Source organism: Mesoplodon densirostris, chromosome 9 (genome assembly GCF_025265405.1).
Source record: "Mesoplodon densirostris isolate mMesDen1 chromosome 9, mMesDen1 primary haplotype, whole genome shotgun sequence".
Lineage (NCBI taxonomy): Eukaryota > Metazoa > Chordata > Mammalia > Artiodactyla > Ziphiidae > Mesoplodon > Mesoplodon densirostris.
In genome coordinates this window covers 72,025,558-72,052,236 of record NC_082669.1, presented here as the reverse complement: position 1 = coordinate 72,052,236, position 26,679 = coordinate 72,025,558, and the positions used below count along the sequence as shown (strand labels likewise).

The window sequence follows — 26,679 nt, the reverse complement described above, 5'->3', positions numbered from 1 at the left end:
TACAACCCTACAATGTGACCAATCCGGAAGTAGAGATCATTGTTTATTCATCTTTATGTCTTAGTTCTTAGAACAAATATAAATCAAGGTACATTACAAATCAAGACAGAAGAGGAGAAATGTTATTAGTATTTGAACTTAGAAACAGCACATTACAAAATAAAAATGGAGTGAATAAGCATAAAATAAAAACATATACTCCTGGTAGAAATACCAGATATATGTAGTAAAAATGATACACTAAAACATTCTCAAAATTTATACAGATTTAACACAATTTCAAAGCAAATTTCCACAGGCTTTTGTTTTTGTAATAGGTTTCAAGTTATTCTAAAATTCATACTGAAAAAGGTGAAGAACCAAAGTATCTTGTTACAAAGGGGACTATAAGGACAATAAGAGATAATTAACTCTAAGATCTATTTAAAAATATTATACAACATAGCCACAGTTTAAAAGACATAAAACTGGCCTAAAACTTAAAAATAGGAAATTGGAATAGGAAAGTATAATAGTTCCAGAAACTGACCCTACATTTAATAAAATATAATATATAATAAGCCAAACACAACAATGAGGGAAAAATAAACCTGTGCTTTAAAGTGTTCAGCTTTTCTGGAAAATTAAATTAAATCAAATTAGGTACCACTTTATTCCAAAAAAGTTTAAAAAATAAAAATGACAAACAATGCTGGCAAGACACTGGAACAAATATACCTGTTATAAAACGAATTTGATTGTTTTGTTGGGAAAGCACCATGACAAAATGGGTAGGTGGGGGAGGGAGATAAAATAATCATAACCTTTCAAAAGTAATCCTGTTCTTGGGAATTCGGTCTAGGAAAGTAATTCTAACGGGTGTGGGAGGGGTGCTGGTGGAAGCTATATGGAAACACCTAAAATAGCCTATTTAAATTGAAAGGATAAGGGCATATGATAATACTTATGGGCTCCTAGGAGAAAACTAAAGCAGAAGACTATTTTCAAGAGTTATTTTTAATACAGTGTAAACAACCATATAGTAAAGTAGCAAGAGGAATACACTGTAACACATTATACTGAAAATACGAAAAACTGCAAATTACATGAATGATATTAGAAACCCAAGAGTTCAACCTCATTCTACTTACCTGTTTCTTAAACTGTTGGCACTCCTCTGGTGTGAGTGTGTCTGCTTTGGCAATAAGTGGAATGATATTCACTTTTTCATGCAAACGCTTCATAAACTCAATATCCAACGGTTTAAGTCTGAAATACACAATATTTAATATGACTGGATTGATCAGTTTGGGAGAATAGATTCTTCACATCCCAATGTTAAATTACATACATTGGAACTACTTTACTTACTCATCAGAAACACTCCCTGAAGGTGTATTGGGCCAGCAACAGTTAGGAAGAACAGGATTTCAAGAAGCATTGGAGTGGCTAAAAAGGCTTTGACTCCTGCCCTTTATCACCCTGGTCATAGGGTTTGGGCCCTAAAGAAGAATTAGAAAAACCAAAAAGGCTCCTAATAGGCTTTCCTACAGCAGTCTCTACATTTACTACTCAAAACTTGGGAAATCTTTGCTTTGTTTTTAAATGAAAAATTTAGTCCTCCTTCACTTCTTGCTACCAACTATATTTCTCAGAGAAGAGGCTCAATAGAGAATCTTCTTCTTCATCCCTTTTACCTATTATACTCTAACTGCTGCCTCCACTTTGCCATTATACTTTCAAGAAGGTCACCAAATACTACCATGCTGCAAATTAATTAGCACAGCCAACTCATAAATACTGTGGTGTGTACCAGTAATTTTTAATCTGCCCATTATGCAGCATTGACATTATTCCCTCACAAGCTGTTCACTTAGGGTAATTTTCAGGCTCCTCTTTGTAAGCTAGTCTCCTTAATAGGTACGTTCCTCAGAATTCTCTAGAAGGTCTTCTCACTCTGCATTCTGTAAGCTTATCATTAACTCTATGGGTCAATGACTCCCGAGTCTTTATACCCAGCTCAGATCTCACTCCTGTGTTCCAGGCTTGTGTCCACCCAGTGGAAATACTACTCGGACATCCCATTTTGGCACCTCAAAATCAAAAGCTCATCTAAGCCCCCATGTTTTCCCTCCCCTTCATGCTTTCTATCTCAGAGAACAGCACTACAATCCACCCAATTACTCAAGTCTGAAACCCAGAATTCCTCCTTCCGTTAATCCTGAATTCCAAAGATTCCCCAGGACCTGCTGAACAAATAAAGATATTTATATATTTATCTCCATTTCCATTACTTTGATTCACGCCACCAAAGTATACTTTTGGTATGGATAATGACAAGAATCTATCTCTCCAAACAATGCACACTGCAGTCAGAATGGTTTTTCTAAAATCCAAATCTGATCATCAGGTCATTCCTTGACTAAAAACCTTACTAAAGCCAGATTCCTTAGCTAGTGTGGCCTACAAGGCCTGTGAAAACATAGCCTCTCCAGCTGTCCTCATCTCTTAGCATCCCTTAGCATTTTTGCTACCTCCTACTTCCAACGTGCCAGCCTTTTTGAACTTCTCACAATTCCTTAAAAGCCACCATACACCATACACCTATCTCTGGCCATAGGCTACTACTGCCTTTGCTTGGAACACACTCCATTCCCATCCCCCTTCTACTTGGCTTGCCTAATTCCTAGTCATCCTTTAGGACCTAGCTTACTATTCTCATTTCCTCTGGGAATTCTTCTCTAACCTAAGACTAGGCATTTTCTAAGGGATCATAACACTTAATTTGCCACATAGTAACTGCTTACTTATGTATTTGTTTTTCCCATCTTCTCACTAGAAGATCCTCAAAAGCAAGGCCTTGGTCTCATTCATCTGTATCTCTTATATCTAATACAGTGTCAATAATTGAGAAGGTATCCAATATCTGTTGACTAAAAAAGTAAGTTGCTGTGATTTTCCTTACATCTTTGAATAAATTTAAATAAAAACCAGCTATTCCTCACACCTAGAATACACTGTAGACTAAAAATTAATATTCTACAAAAATAAATGAAGGTAACAGCAATATTTTGCACAGAAATGTGGTATTCCTTAACTTTTATAAAACATGAGGAAAATGGAATAAAGATCTAATTTCATTATAAATTTTATTGACTAATATTTTAAAATAAAGAGAAAGCCCTTCTTAGGGTTCTCTTAGAGTACTATAGTTTAATATATATACAATGTTGGGCGTATTGGGGGTCCAGAGACTAATGAGGTATTCCTTTTTACTAACAAATAATACTATACTTCTTTGTGGTAGTGACGCTGGCTGGCAGAAAGATGGGGTAACGAGGCAGGAAGGTAGATACAGAGAAATAAGATAGCTACCTCATTCTAATTCTTGTCTTAAATCCTCTGAATTTTGATATTGGCATTCAGAGAACACTACAGAAAAAACTTCAGAAAGGAGTGTGGGGGGGGCTTCCCTGGTGGCACAGTGGTTGAGAGTCTGCCTGCCGATGCAGGGGACACGGGCTCGTGCCCTGGTCCGGGAGGATCCCACATGCCGCGGAGCGGCTGGGCCCGTGAGCCGTGGCCGCTGAGCCTGCGCGTCCGGAGCCTGTGCTCCACAATGGGAGAGGCCACAACAGTGAGAGGCTCCCACGTACCGCAAAAAAAAAAAAAAAAGAAAAGAAAAGAAAAGAGTGTGTGGCTGGAATAACACTATATTTATCTGTAAATAGCACCCTTACCTCACTAGTGCTAACTGAAAAACCTTTCGATTTTTGAGAAAAAATTTGAGTTTTGCTTGTTTTCATCAATCATTACATTATGACACTAAATAGAAAAGCCATGGCCCAGTCAATCAATCTCAGATTTGTAAATTTTTAGGGTTCACCTTCCAGATTATACTCATGACAAATTTAAATTACCACCACTACCACCTCATTAAACCGGTGACAGAATCAGTTAATCTAAAATTTTAATAAATCATAAGAGCATCTAATATAAAATATTAAAATCAAAATCCAAGTTAACAAGATTTTACACTTAAAACAACATTTGCAGAACATTTATTATATTATTTCAACTTTTAAAGAGAAAGATGCTTGAAAATAGCCATGACAAGGAAACTGGGGAAGTCAGCTTCTCAAATATAAAACAACAGGGCTGAAGTACATTTAAATCAGTTAAAAAAAATCGAACTTTAAATGTAACCTTTATTAAACCCCTGATAAAATCTTTCCACCCTTTTAAATTAGAATACAAATTTCAGAAGCATACAAAATGTCAACAGCAGAAAACACTTATTTCACAGTAGATTACATTCTGGTTGAAATTTTTCCTCTGTCCCTTTAGTTTTATTTCAGGTCATCTTTTCCAACAAATTTAGTTTTTAAATGTTTTTTTTACACAACAGAAAGTCCTTTTTAGAATTTCTAAAAGATAAACCCAAATTAGAGGGAAAAGACTACTTAACCTCAAAGCCTACAGCAAAATAAGTAAAATGACTAGAGGGCAAATGACAAGTATTTATTAAATATACATACATATATATATTTCTAAGGGAAAAAAAACCTATATAAAACTAAGTGACACTGTTTTTTCAAAGTGGCAATCAACATTCAAAAAGTTTGTAAAAACACCATTTAAAAATTCAAGTTCGGGGGCTCCCCTGGTGGCGCAGGGGATAAGACTCTGTGCTCCCAATGCAGGGGGCCCAGGTTCGATCCCCGGTCAGGCAACTAGATCCCACATGCATGTCGCAACTAAGAGTTCACATGCTGCAACTGAGGAGCCGGCAAGCTGCAACTAAGGAGCTGGCGAGCCACAGCTAAGTAGCCTACCTGCCACAACTAAGACCTGGCACAACCAAATAAATTAAAAACAAAACAAAACAAAATTCAAGTTCCAAGTCAGTTACCAATCACTGAACAAAGAAAATGAAGCAACAACAGCTGAAATCATAAATTAACCCTTTGTTCAGTGACTACAATTGGTGGAGTGAGATGGGGGACACTGAAAATACGCTGTTGCACCAATTTATATTTACTCCAAAAACAGTACGTTTAAAAAGGGAATCCAGGGATTACCCAGATAAGACAGAAGGGCCCTAATTCATCTATTACGTTGCCTGGAATTTCACTATGTAGTGAGCAGGGAATTTGGAACTCTCTACGGAAAATTCAGTGTCATATTATTTCACTTAATCCATAGCAGCACATACCAATGGGCAAAACTTTGTTCCATTTCTAAAAATAGTTAAGCTGAGAAACTACTCAAAATCACATTTTTATACATAAGAAATTAATATTTGGAACTCCCATCCCTTGTGACAAACAAGAAATGGCCCAAAGCCACTACACATAATTTCAAAATTTTTTCTTTAAATAAAAAAATCGTATTTCCCATGCAATTTTAAGAAATATATTTTCCCTCAGGGAATAAGAGAAATGTGATTTCATGAGAATTACTAAATCTTGGCGAGAGTCCAAAAGATCTAAAATAATAAAACTGGATATAAACTGACAAATTTCTATTGACTTAACTGCAGGTTAAAATTTTACCCTGTTGGCTTCCAGGAAAAAGCCCTAACAAGTTAAACTAGAATGATAAAATATGTATATATATAAATTCAGGAAGAAGCTAACAAGGACACAGAAAAATCTATACAGTGTGGTATTTGAGATTTTTTTTTTGAGCCTTTTAAGTAGATGAGTCAATTTTGTGCTTTAAATATGTAAATTTCTGAGACTACTGTAGAATAATATTAGAAATTGAAGAAGAAACATTTGCACCACTAAAGTCAGACAGTGCAAAATGGTAAACTAAATAATTAAGGCTTTCTGCTCAACCAAGATGGTGATAATGGGCAGTAGCCTATCTAGGCAAAAGGTGAAGAAAAAAGCAAAAAACAGAAGAGAAAGGTACTCTTTTGAAGTAACCGGTTTACACTACTGTAATTTGGGTGTTAGATGACTTAATGCTATTTAGTCTGACGCTATAAAACAGTCCAGTTCCTTCTGGTGGAGAGATGGTGGAGTTACAATCATCAGGTGGCTAAGTTATGCTGAGTCATTTATCCAAAGATGAAAGAAGAGTAATTACGAACACCTGCAGTTGACAATGACCCACATATCTATTCAAAATGACAAAGAAATACAAACAACAAAACAAGGAGTATAGGCTGGCCGTACTAACAAACAGAACAATCAGATCAAATAAATGTCCAGATACTCAGATCTTAATTTTAACTCCTAATAAGTAGAAGGTTAGTACTGATGATATGATACTTAAACAATTTGACTGTGACAGCTTAGGTGAAACAAGAGGACAAGTAGATTTAGTGAAGAAAGAAATGGCACATGAGAACCTTGGTATTTAAGTTTTTTTTGCAGCCTTCTCTACTAGATCTATAGTAAATAATATCTTTGGAGTTTCTTAGAATATGTCTAGCTTATTTTTATGGCTGTTTCTCCTTATTTGATCGTTCAATTAGTGGCAGATTGGTCAGAAAGAAAGCTAAATTAGCCACACTGAGACACCAAACATGATGGAAACAATATTCCTTTCCATGAAGCAGGTAAAGTCTTATGCATGACAAACTAAGAAGTAAAATCATTGTTAGCTTGTCTAGGACTTTAAAAAAGGCTTCCTATAAGCCATTTTTATATGGAATTTGGAACTTCACAACTGGTAAAGTTAAATGTACTCCACAGAGATGAGGGTTACTAAAATATGCACCCAAAGATGAGTAATAATAAAACAACAACAAAAAAAAAGGTTATCAGAAGCATCAAGGTACTGACCCATGTCCTGAAGGAGCAATGAAGTATAAACAACACTGCACTCTGTTATCAGGCATCTGACGTCTGTTCACTCTAGATTCTGCATTTAGGTAGTCCTCAAACTTACTATCAATGTAGTCGATAACAGGCTGCCAGCTGTAGAATGCAGATAAAATAATTAAGTTGTAATTCTACATATGAACATACAACTGATGACTCTGTTAAGGGGCAATAATCGATATTTTTAAATACACAAAACCAATGTAACCAGTGGAAGACATCTCAAATTATTCTATATATACTGATTCAAAAACATATAAATTATGTTGAATAAATCTTGATTCATTATTTCTAAACTTTCCAAACAGAATAAAACTGTTTAGAGTCAGACACAACTAAATTATATTACTTGCATTAATAAGCATATCAATGCTAAGACACTTTACAATATGAAAAATTATATTCAAAGAGTTTTATATTTCAAATGAAAAGATTAAACAATACAGAAACCTCATAATGAACTGTTACTTAGGTGTTTCAAAAGTCGACAGAAATTTACTTCAAAAAACAATGTGGAACTTGGGACTTCCCTGGTGGTCCAGTGGTTAAGAATCCGCCTTCCAATGCAGGGGAAGTAGGTTCAGTCCCTGGTCGGGGAACTAAGATCCCACATGCCGTGGGGCAACTAAGCCTGAGCACTCTAGAGCCTGCTCGCCGCAACTAGAGAGAAGCCTACGTGCCCCAACGAAGATCCTGCGTGCCACAACAAAGAACCGACGCAGCCAAATAATAAATATAAACAAAACAAAAAAACAGTGTGGAACTCAAAGAAAAATTAAAATATTTTTTATAAGCTACTAAGATATTGTTTCCAATTAGAAAGCCACGGGTGTTTTCTTCACTTACAACTTATGGAAAAACTGAAGGTCTAAAATCAGGTTTAAATTAGGATGTGACAGAAAATGGATAAAATTATAGTAAAGAATGAAAAGTTTCAAGTTTCTTATACTAATGAGAATTCTTTTATCTATATTTTAGAATCTGTCTTCAAAATACTTCTATGAAAGGTGTTATCTTCATTTTATAGAAATCAGTTCAAAGAAGTTAAGCAACATGACAAGTGGCAAAGTTGATATATGAACCCAAGTCATACTACATAAAGTTCAGTGACCTTCACTAAGATGAGAAGTTTTAAAATGTTAAGGTAAAAAAGTCTAACCACCCCCATCCCCAAATGCAGTGGAAAGCAGCAGTGACAAACCCTTCTTACCAATTACTATTATCCACCGCATCTCCAAATCCTGGGGTATCAACTATTGTGAGCAGCAACTGAACACCACCTTCTTTGATTAAAACTTTGGATTGTTCCACCTGTAAAAGTCATTGGTATAGATATTAATACCATACATTATATCCTTGGTTTCCTACAACGTGAGAGGTAGGGAGATGAGTGTTAATCAAAACCAAATGGGAAGCTTTTTGCAAACTAAATCTACTCACCTACACACTTTCTTTAGAATCAATTACTGTTAGAAGTCTTGGTTATTTAAAAGAAAAGCACATATGTAAATAGTGGGTTTACGGCTCACTGTTGGTACAGAGAAGGAAAACAGGAACTGATAAAATAATATTAATTACTAAAGCCATACAATACTCATGTAACCTAAATGCACATCTAATAATACAAATAAACAATGTGCTTGAATGATTAAGTAATTCATAGAGATCAAATGTAATTAATCAGACAAGGACATTTAATTTACCATTTGCAGTAAACGTTTTCCTGGACTATCTCCATCTAGTTTAGTCCAAACCAATTACTCAAGTGAACTTATTAACATTTGCAAATCTTTCTCAGCATGGCTGTAATTATTTACACTGTGTTTACGTTATGGCTAAGATACAATTCTCTTCTCAAATGTGTTACTGTACATTCAGGCCAAAGCAATCAGCAAAGGTCAAGGCATTGAAAAAAAATGTATTCTGGTAGGGTAAAACCCTACTTAACTCTGATTAAAATCTTCACTTCTTTTCAGAATTTGTAAAAACCTTCTCTTTGAGAAAAGGTATTTGGACTTAAAAACAATAACATTTCCTTCTACAGTCTAAAATATTTTTGTAACCCCAAACTCTGTTTTATTTTTTTATTTTTATTTTTTATTTTATTTTTTATTTTTTTTCCATCTGGATAATTTTTTATTGGGACAAGCTGTAATTTATAAAATCATGAGAAAGGAGAAGAAAATAGAGAAGAGACAGGCTTGATTTTCTGCCAGAAAAAGATTTTGAATTCCACCCTAGCGTGTTTTTAAATGAGAATTTAAATATTCATACCCAAACTGTGTTTTAGAATGTAAAATTCATTCATCTTGGGCATACCCTGCTGCTACATAAAGCAAACACTGATTCAAACAGAAAAGGGGAATCATTCTCCTAGAAAAAGATAGGCTTTCATTCAATTTATATCAAGTGTTTATTAAAACTAGAGGTTTCAATTATGCTGATAGGCTAACTTAAGAGGCAAGAATTATACTCAAACTTTGAGTGCTACAAGCCATAAGATGGTACAAATTATTGTACCAATAAGTACCACTAGACTTAAGAGGGAAAGGTAATCACATGAAAAGCAACTTCAACTACTTATGTTGGTTAACAGTGTTTGGAAAGGAAGAGCAACTAATTTCTGGGTAGAAAAAGTTTGGTTCACCTTTAGAGATCTCAGAAATGATGACGTCTTTCCATTTCCCTTTGATATTTTCTTACAGATGTTAGCTGATGGATGAGGAGTTGAGACTAAGACTGCTGAGCAAGAAAGTGTATAGCAGCATTGTCCAATAGAACTTTCTGAAATGACGGAAATGTTCTTTGTCTACACTATCCAATATGGTAGCTGCTTGTCCATGTGGCTACTTACCCCTTGAAATGTGACTAGAGCGACTGAGGAGCTGAATGTTTAATTTTATTTAACTTGAATTAACTTAAATTCAAATAACTTCATGTGGCTTAGTGACTACTGAATTGGACAGTGAAGGCTGATAGCAATCAAAAATTATTTTGTTAAAAGAGTATTATCAAAAAAGAAACTTGCTGAAACTGAAAATACTGCCTGAGATTTGGACATGCATGTCCATGGCGAGGCTTCCAATCTTTTAGACAAATAAGGGACAAAGCTCTTATCTTTTAGACCAATGGTCTTCAGACTGCTTTGATCCTAGTGTAAACTATCAGTGAAAATTTTAAACATCCCCAATATAAGTATGTTTATTTACCTACCAAACATACACAATTGGCAATATGAACATTAAATATTAGTGTCAATTTCTCATAAATTAAAAAAGTAAACATCAATAAATAAGGGTTCTGGGCTTCCCTGGTGGCGCAGTGGTTGAGAGTCCGCCTGCCGATGAGGGGACACGAGTTCGTGCCCCAGTCCGGGAAGATCCCACATGCCACGGAGCGGCTGGGCCTGTAGGCCATGGCCGCTGAGCCTGTGCATCCGGAGCCTGTGCTCCGCAACGGGAGAGGCCACAACAGTGAGAGGCCCGCGTACCGCTAAATAAATAAATAAAATAAACAAATAAATAAGTAAATAAATAAATTAATTAATTAATGGGTTCTAATATTTTCTGGTCACCTTCAATATCAACAATGGTTGCAACACTGCTTGGGAGACCACTGTTTCACACCACATAGCTAAGATAATACAGTTTGTCTGATACCAGCTTACTGTAATAACATGAGGGAAACCAAATAACTGCAGAAATAATCAGACTCATTAGGGCAGATGATCAAAACTAAAAAAAATTAAGTGATATTACTTCATGTGGCTTAGGAAGTTCACATTCTATATATCTGGTGGTCCTCTATAGTTAAAAAGGACAATCTGGTTATATGTCAATTATATCTCCATTAAAAAAGGGGGGGGGCTTCCCTGGTGGCGCAGTGGTTGAGAGTCCGCCTGCCAATGCAGGGGACACGGGTTCGTGCCCCGGTCCGGGAAGATCCCACATGCTGTGGAGCAACTGGGCCCGTGAGCCATGGCCGCTGAGCCTGCGCGTCCGGAGCCTGTGCTCCGCAACGGGAGAGGCCACAACAGTGAGAGGTCCGTGTACCGCAAAAACAAAACAAAACAAACAAAAAAACCCAGGTTATTCATTTATGGTAACTGTCATTGAAGCAGAAATATCCAAAGTAATCATACCAGCCCTTCACCTAACAATTCTTTTAAATGACACAGTACCGTATATTAGAACTGATGCAAAAATGTAATTGTTCTGCATGAATCATCTCCTGATTTTACTCCAAACCATTTCTGGTTCCCTTATTACCAAACAAAGCCCATTTCTACCTTCAGTACTAGGTTGTATACTAATCACACACCATAACAGCTTAAAATTTAAGATTTTTGTTTTAAAAAAAAAAATAGTTGAACAACTTAATTGTTTACTGAAATGACAAGAAAAATGAAGATCTGTATTTTATATGCTTTAACGAGTCTGTTTATAAAGCTTCTTTTCTTCTTTGGCCTATGAAATTCTGTGTATCCATACATGGTCAAATACAAAGAAGACGGCAACATATGGAAGAAATCCAGAAAACATAACTGTAAACTAGTGCCATTCACAGGATCCAACTGTATCCTATCATCTGGTTTTGCAAGTATCCTCATGGGATCCATGGAAAACAAATTAGTTCAAGTCCAGGAATTTCAAACTTTTCTTAAGAAATCTATTCCAAATGGCCACTTTCCCATGCACTTTACTTAAGCAGGTCACATCAGCATATTTTATGGCATCACTCAGAGTTCCAAAAGAATGAATCAAGGGCACTTTCAACTGAGTTTCTCTCTGAAAAATAAAACTAAAGTCTATTTTATTGTCTATGTATAAATAATTAATTAAGGGCTCTTTTGGATTCCTAGATTCCAGAAACCCACACTTTTTTCTAATATTTTCAGTTTTTCAATCTGAGAGAAAGAAAAAGTCAAACTTTCACTGTTTATACAGCTTCAGTTCTTCCATTTTTGAAAGACTATTAAATACACTACACTTTTCTAACTTAATGTCTGAGTCATTTTTTAAAGATAAATAAAAAGTGTTACTTATTAACTATATTAAAATTTGAGGAGAGGTTTAAAATTTTCTGTCAGGAGTTTACCTCCAACTATACTTGCTCAGGAGGTGGCATTACAACCAAAACTCTGCAGACTTGAATAGTAGATACTTGAACAGCCTGTGATATTCCACTTAGCTCAAACACAAAATCTATTTTGATTATTTAATAACTCAAAAGACAAACATCATCTTAAACACTTCATTATGTTCAACAAGAAACTTAAAGAGGCAATAACCAACAGAATAGTTATGCTTAAAGACTACTTCCCTCTCATCAAGACCCAGAACTAGCTGAAAAGAAACTTGATCTGAAGATTCTAATTCTGCCTTCCACTCTCTGAACCACTACACCTCATTCCCTTGTCTCCTTACACTGAGATCTTAATTCCCTTGTCCCTTTCATTTTCTATTAGCAAACCCCCCTCCCCAATCCTTTCTTTTCCATTCCAGCTCAGATACCTTTCCATAAAATCCATAAACTTCAACTTTGACAGGAATTTCCATGCCATATGATGATCCTTTTACTTGTTCCTTCATCTCATGCCTCTCACAGTAAGGCTTTTATTTGTTTGCTCCTTCAACTCATGTCCCTCCCAGTATGGCTCTTCCCAAGCTCTACATTACAATCTCTGCCACCATGCTCAGCAAAGCACTTGATCTCTGCTGGAAGAGGAGAGCACCCCCAATTTGTTGTTGCTATTTATTATTTAATCTTTAAAAACTGAAGTATAGTTGATTTACATTGTTTCAGGTGTACAGCAAAGTATGTATGTATGTATATATATGTGTGTGTGTGTGTGTATATATATATATATTCAGATTTTCCATTATAGCTCATTACAAGATATTGAATATAGTTCCCTGTGCTATCCAGTAGGTCCCTGTTTTTTATCTATTTTATGTATAGTGGTGTGTACATGTTAATCCCAAATTCCTAATTAATCCCCCCCCTCCCCCCTTGGTAACTATAAGTTTGTTTTCTAAGTCTGTGAGTCTGCTTCTGTTTTGTAAACAAATTCATTTGTATCATTTTTTTAGATTCCACATAAGTGATATCATATGGTATTTGTCTTTCTCTTTCTGACGTACTTCACTTCATATAATAATCCCTAGGTCCGTCCATGTTGCTGCAATGGCATTATTTCATTCTTTTTTATGGCTGAGTAGTATTCCATTGTGTGTGGGGTGTGTGTGTGTTTGTGTGTATACACCACATCTTCTTTATCCATTCATCTGTCAGTAGACATTTAGGTTACTTCCATGTCTTAGATAGTGCTGCTGTGAACACTGGGGTGCATGTATCTTTTTGAATTAGAGTTCTCTCCATAGTGGCTTCACCAATTCACATTCCTACCAACAGTGTAGGAGGGTTCCCAACAGCATCCCCAATTTGTTTGAAGCAACACTGAATCTTCCCTCCCGTTCAGTGGAATAGATCCCTTTTTTTCCTAAGGCTAATTTCTCAATCTATGCTGGGGATTTGACCAATTTCCATTTTAGAGTCATTTTGACAACTATTTAGACTATTTCCCCTGTATCTTCAATCTCTTATCTCTTAGGGAATGATTCCCCACAGGATACAAACATTCTCAGGTCTTTCTTGGAAATAAAAACCAAACCACTGTCTCTGTCCCCTGCACTCAACCTCTAGGTATTCCCTCTCATCCCTTCCTTCATAGCTCTACCCCCATCTTCACTGCCTCACAAATCACTTCTCAACCCACTGTCATCTTCCCCTCTATTCCTACTGTTTCACTAAAATATACTTTGCCAAGGTCACCTATACCACCCTATAGCAGCACCTTTCTCACTAAATCATAATTGTTTGCTATATCCTTCATATGACTGTGACATCCTTGAGAACTCTGTGTCCATCATCCTTGTAGCCCTCAAACCTGGTAGAAGACAAGCATTCAATCATCTGTTCTGTGTTATGACTGGTTCAAAAAACTATCAAAACTGGACCAACATCAACAGGAGAGTTTCCTAATTGGACTCTTATAAAAATGTTCCAAGAAGTCATAAGATGTTATCTTAGGGATAGGATTCACTGTTTTCACTTCTTCTCACCTCCAAAATTTTCATACCCATTTAATCTAAAATAGTGATTTATTGGACTTCACAGACCAAGAAAAAAAGTTTTAAAGGGGACCAACATAAGGCTACCAACAAAGAACTTGAAAAAAAAAAACTAGCACTGTCATTTCACGAAAGAAACTGAAATGGATTTAGTCTCAGAATAAAGGACAGTCTTTCCCTAGGAGGCAGTTGGCAACCTTTTGCTGACATGAAATAAGATATATTTTCAAATATAACAAAATTATAAAATTTGCTACCATATATACAACATTGTATGTAATATTTTTCTTAAAATTTTTGTTAACCTGAGCACCTATATTTGAGATTGGGATATGAAGTAGAGCTCAAGTGTTCAACTTCTTCTATCACTTTTTAATTTAATTTTATTTTATTTTATTCTTATTTATTTTTTTGCGGAACGCGGGCCTCTCACTGTTGTGGCCTCTCCCGTTGCGGAGCACAGGCTCCAGACGCGCAGGCTCAGCAGCCATGGCTCATGGGCCTAGCTGCTCGGCGGCATGTGGGATCTTCCTGGACTGGGGCATGAACCCGTGTCCCCTGCATCGGCAGGTGGACTTTCAACCACTGCGCCACCAGGGAAGCCAAATCACTTTATTTTAATCAGTCTATTGGGAAAATATATATATGAATGAAAGTGAAAGTAACATGGTGCCATTTCATTCAATTTGAAATATTCTGAAAGAACTAAGGAAAAACAGTTCACTCTCTTACTTTCTTCCCACAGAGATAGGATGAAACCAGTCTGCAGCAGTCCAGAAACACTACAGAGCAGTGGTCCACAAAGTATATAGTACCCAGACTGGCAGCTGCATAGTTTGGGAACTTACTGGAAATGCAAATTCTTTGGGCCCTGCCTCAAACCGACTAAACAGAAAACTCTGCGGAGGGGGACTCAACAATCTGTTTGAGCAAGGCTTCCAAGTGATTGTGATACACACTGAACTTTGAGAACCACTGGTATAAAGAACTACAGGACTAGAATGTCAGCTCACATTTGGAACTGCACAGCTCAGGTACCTAAGGCCAAAGATAGGAGGTTGGGAATTAATCTCAGAAGACTTCTATCTATTACTGAAAGTTCACTCAAATCAGAACCACTGATATACAGGAAACCCAGAATCATTTCTCTGCTCAGAGTAGATGGTTTCTCCCTCCTTCCAAGACTGTGAATGTGAAGGAATTTCTTCTTTAAGATATAAGCCTCTTGTAAATAAATAATGCTTAGAGAAGAGATTATGAAATTGTGGTCTTTATTAAAATTTCACTCCCTATTTGGCCACATCACAGGATGTTTCTTCTCTTCTTCTTCTTTTTGACAGTTGGAAGTGTTCCAGAAAGGCTTCAGGTCAGGGAAATTGCAAATATTTGCCTTCTGAAACTCAGGATTGTATGTTTTTCCTGGTCTAATATGTCTGGGCTGAGATGTAATACTTCTGAATCACTCTTCACTAAAAGAATTTAAGAGCATCTAAGAGCAGATCATCTGCTAGATTATCGAGCTTGGTGAAAAGCCAGTCAACTGTAAAAGAAAACTACATTCTATTCTCTAACTACACTGAATGACTAGGAACATGTCATGTTCTCTCCTGGGTAAGTGAAGAAAAGAGTTCAGATGATCTTCATCTTGTCTCCAGTATATCAAGGAATACCTCCATGGTACAGTCAGGAAAGAGGACTTCTCTGGGATTTTAATCAGGATCAACCCAGTTCTCAAATGTTAATGTCTCACTTTTGGTAAAGGGGGGAGATTTAACAGTGGTACACAAGCCTTTGTCTTAAAAATCTTACTAGAGATAGCCTTAGTCATAATTACTCCTTTGTTTTCAAAACAGGGAGAGCTAGGAAGATATTCACAATAGAAGAGGACACTTGTGTTATCTTAAAAAGGAAGGCAAAGTGAGTTTAGACAGGATTATTTTGGAGACAGGCCAATGTAAATAGAATTCTGACAAACTGAGAGCCTCTCCCACCACCTTTAACAGATGCCAGCCTGGGAGAAATTATCTGCAATGACTGAAATGTAAGGGACTATTACCTAGATAAGATACTTCTCTCCAAATTAAGAAGAAAAAGATAGGAAATATTAAGATGGTCAAAGCACTCAATGAAATCTGAACAATTAATGAGTATAAAAGACATGTTCAATCTCATAAGAAATGAAAGAAAATAAAATGAAATGATGAAATATCTTTATGCACACATATATGCACAACAGAAATGAGTACTTATGTCCACCAAAAGATATATACAAGAATATTTACGTTAGTCAAAAAGTGAAAGCCCAAACGCTTATCTACAACAGAGGGGATACACTGTGATATATTCATGCAGTGGAATATTATACAATGATGAAAAGAACTACAGTTATACAACATGAATAAATACCACAGACATAATCTTCAGTGAAAGAAATCAGACAGGAATACATCTAAATGAAGTTCAAGAACAGACAAAATTAATCTATGGAGATAGAAGTCAGAAAGGTGTTTAATTTGGGGGTGGGTATAATACTGAGTGAGAGGAGGCATAAGGAAGTCTTCCAGGGTCCTAGAAACATACTATATCTTAATCTGGGTGTGGTTAACTGGATATATGAATACATATATAAAAACTCATCAAGTTCTATGCTTAAATTTGTGCCCTTTTAGTACACAAATTACACATCAATTTAAAAATTAAATTAAAAAAATTTTGCTCAAGACAAAATAAAAATAATCAACAAAACTTCAATAAAGATAATCAAATTTAAAATTTCAAAAGATTCTCAAATTTTAAATTATTCCACTTAATCTATGATAGTGTTTTATAAAACCTCACAGACCCAAAGAAAGATAAACAGAACTTCAAAGACCCTCAAAGTCTGAAATATCCCAACTAAACACTAAGTCTTATAAATTTTTAAAACTTGTTTGTTCAGTCATTCAACAAATACGGGATGTTAACGTATAACAGATGCAGTTCTAGGAACTTAGCTTGCAGCAGTGAATAAAGTGAAGTTCCTACCCCTATAGAGCTTACACATTTGGAGCCTGGGGTGGGAATTAGAAGTTTATAGGGTGGTCAGGAGAGGCCTCCTTAAGAAAGCAACTTTTAAGCAGAGAACTGATGAAAATTATGAAGCAAGCGAGAAACAGAAGTGGAAGGCCCCTGCGGTGGAAGTAGGATTAGCCTGTTCAAAGAACAGCAAGGAGGTTGGTTTGGTCAGAGCAGAATAAGCCAAAAGTGGACAAGTGTAAGAACTAGGTTGGGGGGAGGGGGAGTAAAACAATCTCTCACTGTTTGAGCAAATACTTTGTTGCAGAGCATGTTAAACTAGATTTCTATGTGAAGAATTCCTTAGATTGCATGTGCCAATACTTTCACCTGTTCAGGCACTAGCAAAAATCACTGCATTGGGTGAATCAAGAGAGCTAGAAATACTGTCCATTTGCCTTTATTAAACAAAGTAAAATAAAACATGGTAAGGTACAAAACTTTTATGAGTTAATTGGCTTCCATCATCCACCAAGCAGTTTACTGGAATTTCAAGCCTAGTCCTACAGTCAGTCAATACCCTCCAGAGTCCAGCTTAAAAATTCAAATCTAATAAGCAACAGCAAACATTACGTGTGCACCATTTGATATTTTAAAAATAAAACAAACAAAAAACCACTTCTCTTATTAAGTATTCCTTACTAGCCAGCATCAGATAGATCAGCCTTATAACCTAATTTTCTGGATTTTTTTTTAAACTAAACTTTCATATATTACATAACTATGAAGTGATGACTTCACTGATCAAATCATTTTGTCTTCATTTTGTCTAAATTGCCTAACTGGGAAAACTATCTCCATATGTAAGGTTTTTAAAGGAAAAGGCAATATAAATCAAAGGAAACTGACAACTTGTTGGACCAAACATTATTAAAAAATAAAGAAAAGCTAATCCACTTATTAAGAAATGGTTAATCTGTTAAACTAACACTTATTAAATATCTACAGTATAGGGATAGTACAGTTGATACACTACAGACTAAACCAGAGTGCTTAGATTTGTATCCTAGTTCTGGTACTCTAACTACATGATCTTGGCATATCACCATCTCTGTGCCTCAATTTCCACATCTGTAAAATGGGGATAAGAATACCACTTACCTCATAAAGTTACTGAAAGAATTAAATAAGTAAATTCATCTAAAGTGTTTGGAATAGTATCTGGAAGATGTTAATGACTCACGGAGTGTTGTTTTATTATTAACCTAGACCTCGCATTATGCTATGTGCTAAAACTACAAAGAGGACTCAGAAAATTTCCTCACCAGCACTAATCACCAAGAACACCACTGGTAAATATGTGACCATCAATATTTAACAGATATTTTACAGTAAATATTCCTGAATTTAGGAATCTACACTGTGGTGTTCCCTTAACACTTCTACATACCTAGTCACTAATCCTGGATTTAAATACTTAAATTAAGAAAGCTAAAAGTATATCTTCTTGCTTAGGGTTAAAATATTCAATACATCACAAAATAAGCAATGAAGTACAGTATCAAGTTTTTATCAACAGAACACATATTTGTAGGTAATTTGAAATCTCAAGCTCCATGAAGGATATTTTTTAAATTCCTGGGCATCCCTGGTGGCACAGTGGTTAAGAATCCACCTGCCAATGCAGGGGACACGGGTTCGAGCCCTGGTCCAGGAAGATCCCACATGCCATGGAGCAACTAAGCCTGCGCACCACAACTACTGAGCGTGTGCTCTAGGGCCCGCAAGCCGCAACTACTGAGCCCGCGTGCCACAATTAGAGAAAGCCCACGTGCAGCAACAAAGACCCAATGCAGCCAAAAATAAATAAAATAAATAAATTAAAAAAAAATTTTTTTAAGTCCTAAAACAGAGAAAACTTTAAAAAGGTGAAATAAAATATCCAGCTCCAGAGTCACCTCCTCAATAAAACATGCTACTGCCAGAACTGTTTACTCCACTTCTCTTCTGCTTCTGTGCTGTGTATTACTGCATCAATCCATCAACAATTTTTTCAATCAATAGTTTAGAGTGGTGCTGCCCAACAAAAATGTAATGTGAGCCACATAATTTTAAAATTTTCAGTAGCCACTTTAGAAAGTAGTAACAGGTAAAATTAATGTATTTTATTTAACCCAATATAACCAATTATCATTACTGCAAAATGTAATCAATAAAAAAATTTATTAATGAAATAACATTCTTTTTTACAAACTAAGTCTTCAAAATCTGGGGTGTATTTTATACTTGCATAACATCTCAATTTGGACTATAGACATTTTAAGAGCTCAACAGCCACATGTGGCTACCAGCTACTGTACTGGACAATGCAGAGCTAGAGAGTCTAGCACTTCACTATATGGGCCAGTAACATGAGCATCACCTTGGATTTTGTTAGAAATATTGAATCTCAGCCCACCTCAGACCTACCAGAACAGGAACTAAATTTAACAAGCTCCCCAGGTGATCTGAATATACATTAAAGATCGAGAAGTACTAAATGAGACCACACATAGCTTATAAGCCTTAACAAATTGCTATTGCCATTCAACTATCATGTGGTATCATGCCACTCATTAATACAGAACACTGTATTTAAATAATAATGGCTTCCACACGAATCATGTTTTCTCTACGCTGTCCAACAGAATTTTCTGCAATGGTGGAAACATATCTGTGCTGCCCCAAATGGTAGCCACTTGCCACATATGACTACTGAGCATTTGAAATGTGACTGGTGCAACTGAGAAAGTGCATTTTTAGTTTTATTGACTTTTAACTCATGCAAACTTAAATAGCTACTACATATAGCAAGTAGCTACCATAATGCAGCATAACTCCAGCTGTTACTACATCCCAGTATACTCTCTAGGAGGGTCCTCAAGACAAATTTTAAGGTTCTAATCAAGAAAATTTCTCTAATTACCTGCACTTCTCTCAATAAATCAATCTCTCTTTTTTATCAGTAACCATGTTTACCACTTTACATTGGCTAAGGCCAAACTTGAAATCTACCTCTATGGAAATATAATACAAGTTATAGAATGTGTTTTGTATCTGTTAACATTACCCCACTTTATCATCAGTTAACAATATACATACCTGTACAGTCTTTTTTATTCTATGGGAAGGACCTGGATACTCTGGAGAATACAAATCTGTGAGGAATAATGAGTTGATTAATGTTGACTTTCCCAGTCCAGATTCACCTAAAAGAAACAGAGGTGGAAATCTGTTAAACTCAGTTACCTTATCAAGCTTAAATATTCAACCAATGCTACAATCAAACTTGCTTTTATGCAAGTACTTCTTAGTGGGACAAGGAAGTGACATTAGAAATTATACTATAAAGACTCTCTATTAGAATAAATTCTTTGCCCTCATTTTCTTTTCTTTTCTTTTCTTTTTTTTTTGCGGTACGCTGGCCTCTCACTGTTGTGGCCTCTCCCATTGCGGAGCACAGGCTTCAAACGCGCAGGCTCAGCGGCCATGGCTCACGGGCCCAGCCGCTCCGCGGCATGTGGGATCTTCCTGGACAGGGGCACAAACCCGTGTCCCCTGCATAGGCAGGCAGACTCTCAACCACTGCGCCACCAGGGAAGCCCCCTCATTTTCTTATCTATCAAATTAGACTCATGTTTCCAAGGATTTTTACCTTTATAATTCTACCACCTGTGTTCGTTAAAAGTAATGTATCTGTAGTCACCATTTTTAACAGTAATGTATTCCTAGAGATGAAAGTTAGTCATGAAGGAAACATCCCAGTTGGATTATATATTGCTGCTTCAGTGAAATAAAAAATAAAAGAAGTATAAACGTTTATTACAGACAATGAATGACCAAGGAAACAAATCATGCAGCTATAAAAAGTAGAAATCTGCTGATAAAAAGAAAAATTAATCACAATGCATCTTAGTACAAAAGTGAAGCACAAAAAAATACTTCCAATTTACCCATATACCAATCAGCTTAAGTATAAAGGGTACTTCTCTATAAACCAGACTCCAAAAAATCATGGGTAATTACTTTTTATAAAAATGTTCCTGCCTGAAGTAGGAAAGGAGAGAGGTAAGACACGATTTGCACTAAGATTCACATACTCTTCTCTGACCCTTCATGTCAAGTCTAGTACACCATACCAAATGTACAGATTTTTTTTACTAAAATATAAACAGCTTCAGGATATACATAATACAGAGTTAAAATAGATTAAAAGTCATATAATAATTATCAATTAATATGGCACCAGGTTAAAGAATCTAGTTATTGTTAATAGTTCAGTGAGTTTAATAGGCATCTTTAGCCTAAATAACTGATATCACAATACTAACCTTACTATTTCTATTTCTAGGTTGAGTTCTTTTGATATTGGCTCTCAAGAAAGGTAAGAACCAGGTGACTTCCTTGGTGGCACAGTGGTTAAGAATCCACCTGCCAATGCAGGGGACACAGGTTTGATTCCCTGGCCCGGGAAGATCCCACATGCCGCGGAGCAATTAAGCCCACGTGCCACAACTACTGAGCCTGTGCTCTAGAGCCTGTGAGCCACAACTACTGAGGCCATGTGCCACAACCACTGAAGCCCATGAGCCTAGAGCCCGTGCTCTGCAATGAAGAGTAGCCCCCGCCCGCTGCAACTAGAGAAAGCCCACATGCAGCAATGAAGACCCAACGCAGCCATAAATAAATAAATAAATAAATAAAAATTTTAAAACAAAGAAAGGTAAGAACCATTGTAGGTGGTCTGGGCTTACTCCTTTTGAATGAGGGCGGATACCCTTTTTTCTAGACGTAGAAATTTCTAAGTCAAGGGAAAATAAGTTATAGGTTCCCATACCTGCTTCTTTCTAAACTCTTAAACCTTGAATAAAGGAGGAAAGACTAGAATAAAACCCAAGTACTTGGGGATAATCAGAAGTATCTACAATATTTTCATTTAGAAGCAACCCTGCCCTTGAACCATTGCTATAAAACTCCTCACCAAATCCTCCTGGGTTAGGACACACAGTTTTCGAGGCACAAGCCCGCTGTATCCCCCTTTGCTTGGCAAAGCAATAAAGCTATTACTTTCTACTTCACCCATAACTCTGTCTCCAAGATTCAATTTGGCACCAGTGCACAGAGGCTGAGTTTTCAGTGTCATTCCCTCAAATGAGAAGGAACAGAGCAGACTTTACTCAGATAAAACATTCTAACCTCTTTGGGGCTGTCAGAAGGATTAGTGTTGCCTAACTGGGATTTCAGGTTGGAGAAGCACTGGGCATCACTGGTTAAAGTGCAGGAGGACTACAGATGCCTGGAGCAAAAAATTATGGGTGGAGAGACACAACAGACCACCTAAGGCCCTGAGGAGACACTGAGGTAAAACTCCTTGGAGAATTAAGACATTCAAAATAAACCATGTATGCAGGGGAAACTGAGAAAGTCACATACAGGCTCAAGCAATAAACATGCTCAGAAAAGTTGTGAAAAGGCATTAAACTTTCACTTTAGCCTGGATCTCTAGGCTCAGAGCATGCCCAGCTAATCATCAGACATCTGCCCCGACATATGACCAAGTCTGCAAAGACAGGGCAGGGTAAGTTTTTTCAAATGCATATTTTTCAACAACAACAACAACAAATCACAAGGCATTCAAAGAAACAGAAAACATAGCCCATAAAAAGGAACAAAACAAAATCCCAGAAACCATCCCTGAAGCAGCATAGATAGTGGACTTGCTAGATGAGGACTTTAAAATAGCTGTCTCAGAGAAAGACAAACATCATATCTCTTATATGTGGAATCTAAAAAAACAGGGGGGTACAAATGAATTTATTTACAAAACAGAGATAAGAGTTTTGTAGAAACAAAGTAGAAAACAAACTTATGGTTACGGGGGTCAGGGGGATAAATCAGAAGATTGGGATTTACATATATACACTACTATATATAAAATACATAACTAATAAGGACCTACTGTATAGCTCAGGGAACTTTACTCAATACTCTGTAATGGCCTATATGGGAAAAGAATCTAAAAAAGAGTGGATATATGTATAACTGATTCACTTTGCTGTACATCTGAAACTAACACAACATTGTAAATCAACTATACTCCAATAAAATTTTTTTAAAAATAAATAAAAATAAATAAATTTAGGGACTTCCCTGGTGGTCCAGCGGTTAAGACTCTGCGCTCCCAATGCAGGCGGCCCAGGTTCAATCCCTGGTCAGGGAACTAGATCCCGCATGCCGCAACTAAGAGCCCACATACCACAACTAAAGACCTGGTGCAGCCAAATAAATAAGTAAATACATTTAAATAGCAAAAAAATAATAATAATAAACTAAACAAAATAGCTGTCTTAAATATGTCCAAAGAGCTAAAGAAAACAATGAACAATTGATAGAAATCAGGAAAATGATGTAAGAACAAAACCAGAATTTAACAAAGAAATAGCAATTGTGTAAAAAAACCAAACCAAAACAAAACAAAAAAACAAAAATTCTGGAGCTGAAACACACAATTGAAAAAATTCACTAGAGAGGTTCAAAAGCAATTGAGCATGTCTAAAAAAGAATCAGCAGGGCTTCCCTGGTGGTGCAGTGGTTGGGAGTCTGCCTGCCGATGCAGGGGACGTGGGTTCGTGCCCCGGTCCAGGAGGATCCCACATGCCACGGAGCGGCTGGGCCCATGAGCCATGGCTGCTGGGCCTGCGCGTCTGGAGTCTGTGCTCTGCAGTGGGGGAAGCCACAACAGTGAGAGGCCCACATACCGCAAAATAAAAAAACAAAAAACAAAAACAAACAAACAAACAAAAAGAATCAGCACACTTGGAAGACAGGACAATTAAAATTATTGAGTCTAAGGAGAAAAAAGAATGAAGAAAAACACAGCCTAAGGGATCTATGTGGGACACCATTTATTGAACTATTATATACAGTATGAGAGCTTTAGAAGGAAAAAGGGAAAAGGGTCAAATAGATTATTTAAAGGAAAAAAAAATGACCAAATTTTTTCCCAATTTGATGACATACATGAATCTACAAATCCAAGAATCTCACTGAACTAGTACGATAAACCGAGGAACTCACACTGAGACATATCATGATCAAACTGGTAAAAAACAAAGACAAAAAGAGAATCTTGAAAGCAGCAAGGAAGAAGCAACATATCACATAGAAGGTATCATCAATAAGATTAGCAGCTGATTTCTCAGTAGATAGAAACTTTGGAGACCAGAAGACAATGTGATGATACAACTGTCAAATGAGAATTCTATATCTGGCAAAATTGTGCTGAAAAGCTGAGGTAGAAATTAAGATATTTCCAGATAAACAAAAACTGAGGGAATTCATTATCACTACACATCCTCCACAAGGAATGCTGAAGGGAGTCCTTCAGTTGAAATGAAAGAACCCTGGACAATAACTCAAAGCCACATAAAGATCCCCAGTAAAGGTAAATACATGGACAAATATAAAAACTGGTATTATTGTAATTTTGGTTTCTAACTCCACTTTACATTTTCTGTAAGACTTGAAAGACGAATGAAAAAGAAATAATTAGAAGTCTGTGTTATTGAGTATACAATGTTCAAAGATACAATTTGTGACATCAATAATAAAAAGTATGTGGGGGCTGTATATGAGTAGTTTGTATATGTAATTAAAATTAAATTGGTATAAATTCAAGTTAGGTTATTATAATTTAAGATTTTATATATAATCTCTATGATAACTACAAAGAAAGCATCTACAGAATATACAAATAAGGAAATGAGAAAGGGAATCAAAACGTGATGCTACAAAACATCAACTAAACACAAAAGAAGGCAGTAAAGGAGAAAATGTTAGATTCAAAAGCTGTAAGACATACAGAAAACAACAAAATGACAAAACGAAGTTCTCTGTTACCAGTAATTACTTTACATGTACATGGATTAAACGTCTTAATCAAAGGCACAGACTGCCAGAATGGCTAAAAAAACCCTGATCCAACTGTATGCTATCTGTAAGATCTAAAGACCTTAGATCTAAGGACACACAGAAGTTGAAAGTAAAAGGATAAAAAAGATATTCCATGTAAGCAGTAATCAAGAGGTGACATGGCTATACTTGTATCAGACAAAAGAGACTTAAGTAAAAATTGTTACAAGATGCAAATTAGGATTTATTATCAAAAAAGGGTCAATTCATGAAGTGGATATTATTACAGAATTATAAACATATATACACCAAACATCAGAGCCCTAAAATATATAAAGGAAACACTGACAAAATTTTGAAGGGGAAAATAGACAGTTTTACAATAATAACTGGAGAATTCAATACTCCACTTTAAATAATGGATAGAAGAAACAGAAGATAAATTAGAAAACAGAGGACTTGAACAACACTATAAACCAACTGGACCTAACAAACAGACAAAATACTCCATTCAATAACACCAAAATACACATTTTTCTCATGTGCACGGGGAGTATTTTTCAAGACTGACCATAAAACCAAGTACATCTTGATAAACTTTAAAAGATTTAAATCATCTTTTCCTATCACAACGAAATGAGACTCGAGATCAATAACAGAAAGAAAATGAAAAAATTAACACGTATAAGGAAATTAAACAATACACTCAAACAGCTAACAGGTCAAATAAGAAATCACAAGGTAAATTAGAAAATACCATGAAAAAAAAGAAAATGAAAACACAACATACCAAAACTTATGAGATATGGAAAAGTCATTTCTAATAGAAAAATTTATAACTGTAAACACATACATAAAAATGAGGATCTGAAATTAACAATCTAACTTTACAACATAAGGAACTAAAAAATAAAGAACTAAACCCAAAACCAGCAAAAGAAAGGAAATATTAAAGTTAGAGAGGAGACAAATAAAATGGAGAACAAAAAACAACAGAGAAAAATCAACCAAACCAAAAGTTAGCTCTTGGAATAGATCAACAAAATTAACAACTCTTTTAGCTAGACTGATTGAGAATAAAAGAAAGAGAAGATTCAAATTACTAAAATCAGAAAGTGTGGATATTACTCCCAATTTTACAGAAATAAAAAAAATTACAAGAGAGTACTATTAATAACTGTATGTCAATAAACTGGATAACATAAATGAAAAGGACAAATTCCATAAGACAAAAACTTAGAAACAATGAGGAATTAAGAGAACATATACAGTGAAAGGCAAACAGGCCTCTCAGATACTGATAAAGTGATTAAAAAATGGAAATGATCTAAATAATTAATATGGCTGATTTTCAAAAAACTTCCTACCCAGAGAATAAACATTTTTCAAATACCTATGAAGCACTTACATAATGAGATCATGTTTTGGCTATAAAGAAAATCAATCAGTACTGAAAAACACAGAAATCTACAGATCATATTCTCTGACTACAATGCAGTGAAATTATAAATTAACAACAAAATAACACAATCCATTTGCCCACCTAGACATAAAACAGCATCTCCCCTCAAATCTTCTTATCTGAAAAACTACTCAAATACAAACAAAATGAGTAATATATACAAAAACCTAAGGGATATGACTAAAGTGGTGTTCAGAGAAAAACCTATGCTTAATTAAACCTAAAGAAAATACATCAACCTTCAGAGTGGCTCTTGGAACTGTAAACCGGTATTGCTTTTCTTTCTTTCTTTTTTTTTTTTTTTGAGGCAAGGAGTAATGACTTT

The 26,679-nt window shown here is 35.8% G+C and overlaps 1 protein-coding gene across 2 annotated transcripts in view; it reads right to left on the bottom strand.

The window, feature by feature from the left end:
* SEPTIN7 (septin 7) overlaps positions 1-26,679 on the bottom strand; it is a 74,633-nt gene that overhangs the window by 27,298 nt on the left and 20,656 nt on the right. For both annotated transcript variants that reach the window (XM_060107568.1, XM_060107567.1), the window contains exons 3-6: positions 20,084-20,190; positions 8,026-8,126; positions 6,777-6,911; positions 1,131-1,248 (exon numbers count right to left, since the gene is read on the bottom strand). In XM_060107568.1, the coding sequence (XP_059963551.1) occupies positions 1,131-1,248; positions 6,777-6,911; positions 8,026-8,126; positions 20,084-20,190 (461 nt within the window). The remainder of the gene's footprint in view (positions 1-1,130; positions 1,249-6,776; positions 6,912-8,025; positions 8,127-20,083; positions 20,191-26,679) is intronic.